General features: G+C 42.6%; 1 protein-coding gene across 1 annotated transcript in view; it reads right to left on the bottom strand.

Annotated features, from left to right (window-relative positions):
* Window positions 1-2,129: 2,129 nt before the first annotated feature.
* Window positions 2,130-11,355, bottom strand: part of LOC134070058 (choline O-acetyltransferase-like) — a 28,405-nt gene continuing 19,179 nt past the window's right edge. The window contains exons 8-15 of the mRNA XM_062526262.1: window positions 10,019-10,188; window positions 9,663-9,763; window positions 9,247-9,378; window positions 8,477-8,599; window positions 6,281-6,422; window positions 5,894-5,956; window positions 5,251-5,388; window positions 2,130-4,529 (exon numbers count right to left, since the gene is read on the bottom strand). Of these exons, the coding sequence (XP_062382246.1) occupies window positions 4,248-4,529; window positions 5,251-5,388; window positions 5,894-5,956; window positions 6,281-6,422; window positions 8,477-8,599; window positions 9,247-9,378; window positions 9,663-9,763; window positions 10,019-10,188 (1,151 nt within the window). The 3' untranslated portion in view covers window positions 2,130-4,247. The remainder of the gene's footprint in view (window positions 4,530-5,250; window positions 5,389-5,893; window positions 5,957-6,280; window positions 6,423-8,476; window positions 8,600-9,246; window positions 9,379-9,662; window positions 9,764-10,018; window positions 10,189-11,355) is intronic.

Genomic DNA, 11,355 nt, shown 5'->3' with positions numbered 1-11,355 from the left:
TGAATTCAATTCAGTTATTTAATCCCATATTAGGTATATTCAAACAATATCACATGAATACATTCACATTTGTTATAACATAGTAACATTTAGCCAATAAAATGTTATAAAGTGCCACTTGCTAATAAGAACATTGCAATTCCAACTTATTTTCATCTTAACATTTTAGGAACAGCTTTGAAACAGTATAAACAAGTATTCGATTTTCAAACATTCAATTTGCATAAGAGTGAACAGAATATACTGGGACAACATGTCACTGTTGAGCAACACTTCTTAGTGCTATACGTGACATTTGAGACAGAATACAGACTAGAATATTTCCAGCGTCTGAATCTTTTTTAAAAAGGTGAATGAGATGGGGCTACTCAATAGGATAGGGGACTGGGACACTTCGGAGAGAGGCAGGGAACAGGTAAACCAGTCAGATGGTTGGAGAGTTGGGCTGGATGGAGGAGGACACAGACAGAGTTTAGCCAAGGTCACCAAGGATGAGTGTATTTATTGAAGACAACTGGACAAATTGTTGATTCTCTTCTCATGGTTGTATTAGTAGGTGTTTGTGTGTGTGTGTGTGTGTGTGTGCTGTAACAAGAACAAAGGAAACAATCAGCACACCACAACCAATAAAGGCCGGCATATACTGTACAATCACAATTCATACTCCCATGAATATTCGGGTGGTCCTTATTTTTAGAAGTCTCCAATTGTCATGCTCTTAACCCTTCAAATTGTTCCTTTATAATTATGAGAAAATACAGCATGCCAATTTTTATGGCAGTCGCATAATAATTTCTGGTAGCTCAGCTTTAAACGTTTGAGATTTTGATGATTATCATAAAAACAGATCATGTGTATCTCCATACAAGCAATACACCATATATTCCTAAATATGTATTTTAGATACATATTTTAGATACATTTCTCAGTTTACTTATTGTAGAAACTAAATCCAAATTAACCCATCCATGACCCGGTTTAGCAGTTCCTGGTGGAATCCTGGTGGAATCAATACATATTTCTATTGATGATCACCTTGGTTATTGTGGGTTTAGAGCACATTTTTTTGGTCTTCATTAAAACATTAAAAAAATTGTATCCACGGAATTCCAAATATGTGGCACAAATATGTGTCCAAATATGTGTGGGGCAGCCGTGGCCTACTGGTTAGGACTTCTTGCAGCGTAACTGTATGGCCATGGGAGGCCACCTGGCCTCGGTACACAGCAGAGATGAATTCCAATTCATCCGGCACCTGTTCCATAGAGTCTCTAATGGCGCACCAAACACGTGGATCAGAGGAACCAATGCTGCTCAGGTAACAGCTGCCCATTGAATTCTACAGTGGTGACATGACAACACAAAATGAGGACATGCAACTTAATTAACAATGCATGGCCAGTTTTTAACAATATTATAGTATATTAAAAAATAATGTTAAAAATGTTACCTGTGTAGGTTGAAATTGTGTGTCTCTTTCTCAGGAGGGTGTGTATTTATGGACAGATAGGTCCAGGTTTGACTACACTCTTTGGGCGGTTGGTGAGCCTAACAATGCTCAAGAGGAGGATTGTGTACATCTTAATTATGGAGGTACAGTTCCAAATCTTCATGTATACTAATTGACTATACTAATATTTCTGTTGGAAAGAAATCCTCAAATCCATTTTTATATAGAGACTTACTAACTACAGTCAGAACTAACTATAGGGGCTGTCCCCCTGAAGCAGCTCAGGGTTAAGTATTGGCTGAATAGACTCCCAGGTAGGGATTATTATAAACCATTTAAACCATTTATCTCCCGTTTTTTTCACAAAGCACAGCCTTGCAGTACATCACTCTATTCCTGTCATTCCCATATTAGCTGTCTAGGCAATTAACTGTGTAATCTTGTCAGGTTGATGAAACTATCTTTTTCTCCCTCAGAATATTGGAATGATATGAGTTGTGAGAATGAGTATCCATCTGTGTGTTCCATGGGCTGAGGAGGTGCTGAGACATGCTTCCATTTCAGGATTGAAAGCAAGCTCCCACTGACCTGAACAATAACTAACATTATTCAATAAATATTAAGATCAAATGTTAATGTTATCTTAAGTAATAAGTAAGAATAATCTTGGCATTGGCATTTCAATTCAGTTTTATTTTTTTATATATATATATATTGAAATCAGTAGCACAATATACTTATATATTTTACAATACAATATATTTGATGGCAATCTTAATACAATTAAAATTCTACCATACAAAAATAATTCATTCACAATTATTTAATCTCATAGTAGATCCATTCAAACAATACCACAAGAATGAATTCACATTTGTTATTACATTGTACCATTTAACCAACACAAGTTTATAAACTGCTACTGGTTAACAAGAACATTGCAAGAACAACCTATTATCATATTTTCTTCTTAACATTATAGGAACAGCTTTGGAACAAAAAGTATTACAGTTTCAAACATTCAATTTGCATAAGAGTGAACAGAACATACTGGGACAACATATCACTGTTGAACAACATAACGCTTAGGGCTATACCTGACCTGGCATTTGAGACAGAATATAGACTAGAATATTTCCCAGTGTCTGAATCGACAACCTTTTTTTTTTTTTTAAGGAATACAGTGCATCAACTACATACACAATTCTTCAGAGGTGTAACATCTCGAACACATTCAACATTTACATTTCACAACATACACATATTTTGTTTTCTCTCTCTTCTTCAGATTTATGTTTTTCTTTACATTGCAATACCTGCATCATCATTGTTATTGCACTATTGTTAATATCGATTTACTCAATGTCCCATATGAGACAATGAAGACTGATACCACAAGAAATAAACACACACACACACACACACACACACACACACACACACACAATACATAAATAGCTTCTGTATATATCTTTGTAATCACTATTGCTATCATACAGTATAGACCACGCTACCCTTATTTTGTCTTATCTTTTACATTCAGCAGAGATAATGTCTGATGGTTGAAACCAATGTACTGACATCCAACAATGATTGCAAAAATTGAGGGAAAAGTCAGTTAATTAATTTATGCTCATACCCATTTCTTTTTTCTGGGTTGTTCCTTTTTTATCATTATGAATCAATGTTCCTCAGCACCACACATTTCAAAGCAGGAAGTATTTCTGTACAATAAAGTGCATACGCCCCTTCAAAAGTCCTCATCAACTTTCATCTTTGGCTGCTTAAAAAAGCGAATATATGTGATGGATAATCCTCTGCTGCACGCTCTCTCTATCTACGCTCTCTCATATGCAGTTGAGTTTTTTTCACCATCTTCCTTTTCTCTTTCTTCGGACAAATCTGCACAGACAATTTGTGACTTCTCTGTGCAGAAATCTCTGGGTGAATATTGCACATCTACCAAAGGAAGGTCCTCTGATGCCCCTGTTGTCACGTTTGAGGACATTCTGTCTTACTAGGATGGATGAGAGCTAGCCAATAGAAAAACAGGAGGGTGAGTGAGAGTGAGAGAGATAGTTAGATAAAGAGAGAAAGAGAAAGAGAGAGAGAGAGAGAGAGAGAGAGACCAAAAGAAAGAGATTACCATGGTACCCTACACCTGAGTGGGTGCAACTCTGGTGATAGGTGCGATTTCACTCTAAATGTAATAGTCTCCTACCTGAAGACCTGAAGCACAGGTCACCTGGAGCTAAATCAGCTCCCTCTTGTTACCCTTATGTGAACTACAATGATTGTTTTTTTTTTTCATGCTATGGATAAGTTACAGTAACCACTAGTTACAGTTACATACTGTATGTACGTACATACAATGTGTACAGTGTAGTTTACATACAGTAGGCCTATATTATATTATACGTCTCTCATACTATATTTATAGTGAGTTCTATTCTATTTACTTATGCAGTGTTTTTCACATATAAGCATCAAGGCGCTTTGCAAGAAACTGAACACTTTAAATGAGCTAAATTAGCTACATTAATTACAAAAATAAACGCTACTGGCACATATAGTGGTGTAGTCAACCACTGGTTCTGTCAGGGTTTTGTTAGACAGAGAGGGTCCTAAAATACGGCATATGCAATAAAAGACTATTGTAGCATATTGTACATGATCATGAACAGTGAACAATTCTGTAGTAGTATATACTGTAAGGGCACAGACACGGTCATTTCCTTCTCTGTGTCACTTGAAGGCCTCAGTAGCTACAGTATGGCTGACTTTCCTTTCTTTCCTTTTACTTGATTTTACTTTTAACGGGTGTTGCCGTGGGAGTTCCGGTGGCGGAGGAGCACGTGCCCAGGGGTCCAGAGATGGCGGCCTTTTTGCTGCACAGGTCAGCAAGCTCCAGCAGGCTGAGGTCCAGGGCGCGGGTGAACACGGCGGAGCTGGTCTCCGTGCTCTCGCGGAAGCTGGACACGCAGAAGAGGATGTGGTCGGCCTGAGGGTTGTAGCAGGCGCCGTAGCCGTTGGGGACCACTGGACCATAGCAGCAGAATATGTCCATGGTGGTGGGCACCTGGAGGGATGGGAGGAGGAAGAAGAAGAAGAAGAAGAAGAAGAAGAAGAATGGTGTTTAGAAGAGGTAAGAGTGTTTGGAGAGCTGTGGTGAAAGCAGGCCCCGGTGCCCACATCGACCCGTGTTCGATGCCCACCCGTGGTTATTTACCAATGCCACCCCACTCTGCCCCAACTCGCCTCCTCTCACTGTTCTATCCAAATAAAGCCAAAAAACACCAAAAAAAGGAAGGAAGAGTGAATGAATAAGAACATTGCCAATGTCGAAGCAAGGAGCGCAGAAATACTAGGGCTTCAATCAAAGATTATAGAGCACTTCACTCCGCTCTTAGCCTGGCTAGCACCTACCACTTCTCAAATGAGACGTGGTCTGGCAATAAAACATTCATATTCTCGTATTTGAAAAAAATGCCCAGATCCGTTCATTGGGCGCCACGGATGTCTATCAAATGCGTCTGTGCATACTGTAGCTCACCATCGTCTTGCTTTCCCCCCTGTTCTGTGATTGGTCCCATATCTCAGGCAAAAATTAGGGCGGTAGTTTCTAGACTGCCTTAGCAGCGTGAATGAAATCTTTACGCGAGGTAGCATGGGAACACCCTGGCTACTCCGCTCTAAGGTCTTTGGTTTCAATACACAGAAGCTACTTATCACAAAGTGATTCATTTTGTGAATACCCGGAACTTTGGCTTGTGCCACACCCCTGGATGAAGATCTCGTACCTGACTGGTGGAGAGGATGAACTGATTGCTCAGCAGGTAGGTTTCATCCTTGAAGAGGTCGAGCCTGTCCATGCCGAGTTCCTGGGCCATCTCTCGGAGTCCAAGCAAATGATTGTCTATGCCATTCCCTGTAATTGCCTTCAAACATTACTCACAGTCAATTACAGATGACTGCACACAAGTTAAAGCGTTTGCACACTACATAGGTATTTTTCATGCAAAACTGGCAGATGATTAGAAAAGAAAGACAACCTCACATTGTGTTAATCATGGACGGCACCAACACTTGCGTTAATCAAAACAGTTTTCGCAGCAGGTTTGCGTTCATTGTGTCTGTCATAATGTCAGTGAAGCATTGCACTGCTCTGAATTTGATGGACTGAAAACGTGTAGAGGTCTGCAGCAAACTATCAAAACTGAAATATTAACATGAGTTGCTTATTCTAGTGCCCTTCTAGTGACATCTAGACAAACACAGTCAAGCCTTACAGCATTTATCTTGACTAGGTTACTTGACAACTTCATACTTAAGCTCTTATGTGTTGCTATAATGTGTTGCCAGTACTCAATATATCAGCATCCAGTTCAATCCAACGGATTTAACAGTGATGCATGATTACAAACAGTGGTATAAAGTACGTACCAAAACAGTGTAGTCAGTTTGAGCCTTGATGGCATCCCGCAATCGAGTCAACCTCACAGCATCCTGCAACAGAGAAATACAGACAGTTAGCACTGTAGCACTGTCTGTACTGTAGCAGACAGTTAGCACTCTCTCTCTCTCTCTTTCACTCTCTCTTTCTCTTTCTCTCTCTCTCTCTCTCTGTCTCTCCATATTATATATATATATATATCACATGACACAAAAAGTGAATATAGGTCTGGCTAGAGGTCGGGGGAGATGATGTTTGTTGTTTTTCTTCATGTCTCTATGAGATAAACACACACACACACACACACACACACACACACACACACAAGGAGCAGCCCCTGCGTAATTGTGCCTAAGTCTGAGGAATGACTGACTCACAGTGTGCATGTTCAGCTCATCCGTCATGGACCTGACGAAGGCCAGGGCCTCGGGCGTGGCGGAGCGGATGTTGTCCACTCTGCCCTGGTGGAAGCGGCGGATGGAGGCACTCTCATAGGTGGGCACCGCGCGGGCGTTACACCTACGAGGGTGGAGCAAGAGACAGGTTCATATGCCGTGTGATGAAATGTGAGTTGTGGCAACGAAGAGAATGTTATAGCATGTTTATCACCCAGAGGGAAGAAATACTCTTTTCTGATTGGCTGGTAGGGTGGCTAACAATTCTGTATAACAGAACACCTATGAAAAAGATCTGATAAAAAAAGGCTAACACCAGTTCCATGTTCATTTGAATGGTAACTATAACAACCACAGTTTTAGACAGCTGAGCCTGGAGGCTGGCTTCGCAACAGTGGACTCAACTGTAAACAAGCTACTGTAACTGCCCACAGATCACTGACCAAAGAAAGTACAGAAGTACAACACACTGAACAAGTAGGCTTCTTTCTAAACTGAACTGGGGTGCGTTTCTAGAAAAGTTAGCAACAGCGTTGTTTAACCACCGTGGTGCGACGCAACTTGCTATCAAACAACGACAGTGTTACACCTGCTTCCAGAAAGCATCGTACCTGTGTCGCAATTCGCTACCTCCGTTGTTCGAACACCGTTGTTCCAACAACGTTGTTGAGGACCCAGCGGCACATTTCATTGGTGGAAAAGGTGTCAACGTATAATACCCCACCCACTAGAAATGCTCCGTCACTGGATGCCTATCACTTGTCTTTTATAGATTCTCCTTTCCTTCCTCGATCCTCGTCCTCACTGAATGATAGGGCGGCAACAATGGGATAGAGGACCGAGGATCGAGGAGGATTGTTGAGAGGCACCCACTATGTGTCGACGAGTCTAATTTAAACCCAAAGTGATTCATGCTGGCATTATCATTGCTATCAGAAAAAAACGTAAACCTATGCAAGCACATGAAACAGTTTGCTTAAGCTGTCCAATATATGTACTTATTTGTGTGAAATATCTAAAAAATATCTGTGCAAAATATATATGGCCTAGACTAATTAATACTAAATCGGTGTCTGGTGGTTCAGCTGTTGCATGTCAGTACATTGCGCGCGCGGCCAAAGTTCGCATCTTACCTCTCCATGTCACTTTTGAGTAAGAGCAGGCATACCACACACATAACAATAGGTTAGACCCTAAATATATTTAATTGCTTTACATCGAGTGGCCAGGAACACGACATCAGTTTAATAGTTCCACGACATTACTTATTAGGGTTATTTCCACGTTTCACTAGTCAGAAACAAAAGCATGTGTGATGCATACGGGAAAAGAACCTACGATGTTGTGATGATAAGCCACCTGCCTTAACCACTATACTAATGAACGGTGTGCTTGACTCGAGGGTTTGTCAATATCATAACAGTAGCCTACCAAAACGCAAACCAACACACAAATGAACGCAAGGTAACACACGTAGCAAGAATGAGCCCAACGGTATTTTACTTTATATTAGCCTACAGTATAGCGCAATCATTGAGTCACGAGAAAACAACAACTTAGTGATTTTTGGTTGGGCGCTTGTGATTTTTGGTCAGGCGATCTTGCACTGACGACATCACCAACTGGAACTCCCAAGGTACGACACAGGTGCGACTGCCCAGGGGCAGTAGTTCAAACGACCAAACTTTGCGTCCTTGTTTGCGATTGAGAGTTTGAACTACCTTTTCTAGAAACACCAAATTCAAGAACGACGGAGCGAACTCCCAAGATTGCGACGCAAGTTAGCAAACGACGCTTTCTAGAAACGCACCCCTGCTTGTTTCCTTTGCCTGCTATAAAGGCATGACTACTGTATGGTGTATCTTGACATCTCAGTGGCTGTTATCCCTTATATAGCATGTAGGGTCATGCTACAAGTATGGTAAACTGGGTAAGGAAGAGTGTACAGTGTATGAAGTGCACACTATGTTGGAAATGCTGGATGAGAGTGGGTTAAATGTATAGAGTTTAATATGCATGTAAAGTATGCCACAAATTGTAATTGTATGGAGTTTACTATGCAGTATGGAAAAATGTCGGTTCAAGTTGAAGAAGAAATGTGTATGCAGTGTGTGTGCTTACTTAGTATAGTGAAAAGTGTGCCTCATGGTTCTAAAGAACACTGCAATGCGTACTCACTTATAAAAGGCCAGCTGCAGAGCCACTTGTATGTAGGCGTCCGGGCTCATCCTCTGCTTCTTGATGAACTCTTTCCCATAGGATTCAAACGTGTGCACATCCATGTCCAGGTTTCTCACCAGCCTACCAAAGAATGGTGTGAGAGTCTAAAGATTATCAGAGCATATGACACACCTGGTGGTCATTGTTTGAATAGTACAGTGAATCAAACTGTACAGTGTCTGAAACTGAAGAAGGAAGAACCCGAAATGTCTGTTCACAGGCAATAAAAAGTTACATGACTAGGAGTGCTGTACTCCCATTTGATTTGATTTATTCCTTTTGGGCACAAGCACCCAGTCATTAGCCTAATATTTTGTGAATTGAGCGCATTCTATGTACTCTATTGAATAGTACAGTGCCCATGCTGAAGGATTTCTGGCCCCATTAGACACAGGTCAGACTCTGTGCAAAAGAAGTCAGAACATGTTTGAAGTCGGAGCATGCTCACTAAACAGAAAGTTGGGATAGCCAGAAACTGGTTGCTTTTCTTTTGAGATGCATTCACAGTGTCCATGCTTTTTATAGTCACACAGCCAGTTTCTGGTACATAGAGTAAGCCAAGCCTAGTCCTAATCTAAAAGCAATCTTCATCATAGAAGTTTGCTTTTAGTCAGGACTATCCATGTCTGGGAAAACTGCCCCTTTGAATTGAGCTGAACCCAGTAAGCACTCCCCACCCATCCACTCCTCCCAATCCCACGCCCCTTTCCCGCTCCCCCAGTTCCCACCTCTGCAGTCTGTCTGCTGAGGAGGCCAACAGGCCCTGGATCTGTGGCGAGCACTTCCACTGGAGCCTACGAGGAGCGGGCAGGTCCGTGACGCCGGCCGGGGCCGAGACAGGCTTACCGGGGCTTTCCGATCTGTAGGGCGATAAAAACACGGCATGTGGAGTGAGTCTGTGTCGGAGCCCGAGGATGGGAAAACCTGGGGCTTTCTAGCAATCCCAGGAGTAAGCCTGAACTGACCAATGAATAAGAGTGAATGGGTGCTGGTGAGTGTGGCTGTAGATTGGTACGAAGCATGTGCATGCTGCACAGGTGTGTGTGTGTGTGTGTGTGTGTGTGTGTGTGTGTGTGTGTGTGTGTGTGTGTGTGTGTGTGTGTGTGTTTGTGTGTAACTGCTAAATGCATGCAGTCTTTCTCACAGGTATTTCACCAGGTACTCTGTGCACTGCACCAGAACGATGCCCTCAAATTGGGAGTGTTCACACACCACGCCACACACACCATCAGCTCCTACAACAAACTGGAAGCAAGAGAAGACTACTTATTAGAAGACTACTTATTGAGACCATTGTATCACTGTTTCAACCACTTAACTATTTCTCTATCTGCTCCAGTTACAGTGTAGAGTGTGCATAATGCATTACACTATACAGTACATCACACTCATTCTGTAGTAATCAATTATTTCTAAGTATACCAGTCTATGACATCCAATGTCTTCCTTTCCTGCACAACACACACACACACTGCAGGTTTGTTGTCGCGGCGTCCTAACCTGCATTGGTTTGTCGTACCAGCGGTTGGCCCCGTTCTTGTCGTGGCCCCCGCCGTGCAGCATGAAGACGGCGCGGTTAGAGTCGCTCGGCTCGGCGCCGCACGGCTCGTCCAGACACACCACGCACACGCTCCGCTCAATCAGGTCCAGCGTCTCTCGGTTGGTGGCGTCTGATCAATGCAGAGAGAGGGACTGTGTCACTACACAACCATGGTGTTCAGCTAGGGACTGTGTCAGTACACAACCATGGTGTTCAGCTAGGGACGGTGTCACTACACAACCATGGTGTTCAGCTAGGGACTGTGTCAGTACACAACCATGGTGTTCAGCTAGGGACTGTGTCACTACACAACCATGGTGTTCAGCTAGGGACTGTGTCAGTACACAACCATGGTGTTCAGCTAGGGACGGTGTCACTACACAACCATGGTGTTCAGCTAGGGACTGTGTCAGTACACAACCATGGTGTTCAGCTAAGGACTGTGTCACTACACAACCATGGTGTTCAGCTAGGGACTGTGTCAGTACACAACCATGGTGTTCAGCTAGGGACGGTGTCACTACACAACCATGGTGTTCAGCTAGGGACTGTGTCAGTACACAACCATGGTGTTCAGCTAGGGATGGTGTCACTACACAACCATGGTGTTCAGCTAGGGACTGTGTCAGTACACAACCATGGTGTTCAGCTAGGGACTGTGTCACTACACAACCATGGTGTTCAGCTAGGGACTGTGTCAGTACACAACCATGGTGTTCAGCTAGGGACGGTGTCACTACACAACCATGGTGTTCAGCTAGGGACTGTGTCAGTACACAACCATGGTGTTCAGCTAAGGACTGTGTCAGCACACAACCATGGTGTTCAGCTAGGGACTGTGTCAGTACACAACCATGGTGTTCAGCTAGGGACGGTGTCACTACACAACCATGGTGTTCAGCTAGGGACGGTGTCACTACACAACCATGGTGTTCAGCTAAGGACTGTGTCAGCACACAACCATGGTGTTCAGCTAGGGACTGTGTCAGTACACAACCATGGTGTTCAGCTAGGGACTGTGTCACTACACAACCATGGTGTTCAGCTAGGGACTGTGTCATTACATACAGTGCTTGAAGTGGGAAAAAATAAGTGCAGGAACTCTGATTTTCCGACATTTGTGCGGTGAAAACAAATCAAGTCTTTAGGATGTGTTGGTTCAAAAACTATTTTAATTTAATTAATCATTCTTTCAAGCAATAACCTATAGGCCTAAGCTACTTTTTTCTAATTCACAAATGGAATACTGAAAAACCATTAAAACAACATGAACCAGACCAGTGTGATAGCCTACTTG

Source organism: Sardina pilchardus, chromosome 22 (genome assembly GCF_963854185.1).
Source record: "Sardina pilchardus chromosome 22, fSarPil1.1, whole genome shotgun sequence".
NCBI classification, from domain to species: Eukaryota; Metazoa; Chordata; class Actinopteri; order Clupeiformes; family Clupeidae; genus Sardina; species Sardina pilchardus.
The sequence above is the reverse complement of the archived record's forward strand: the minus strand, read 5'-3'. Positions and strand labels throughout refer to the sequence as shown.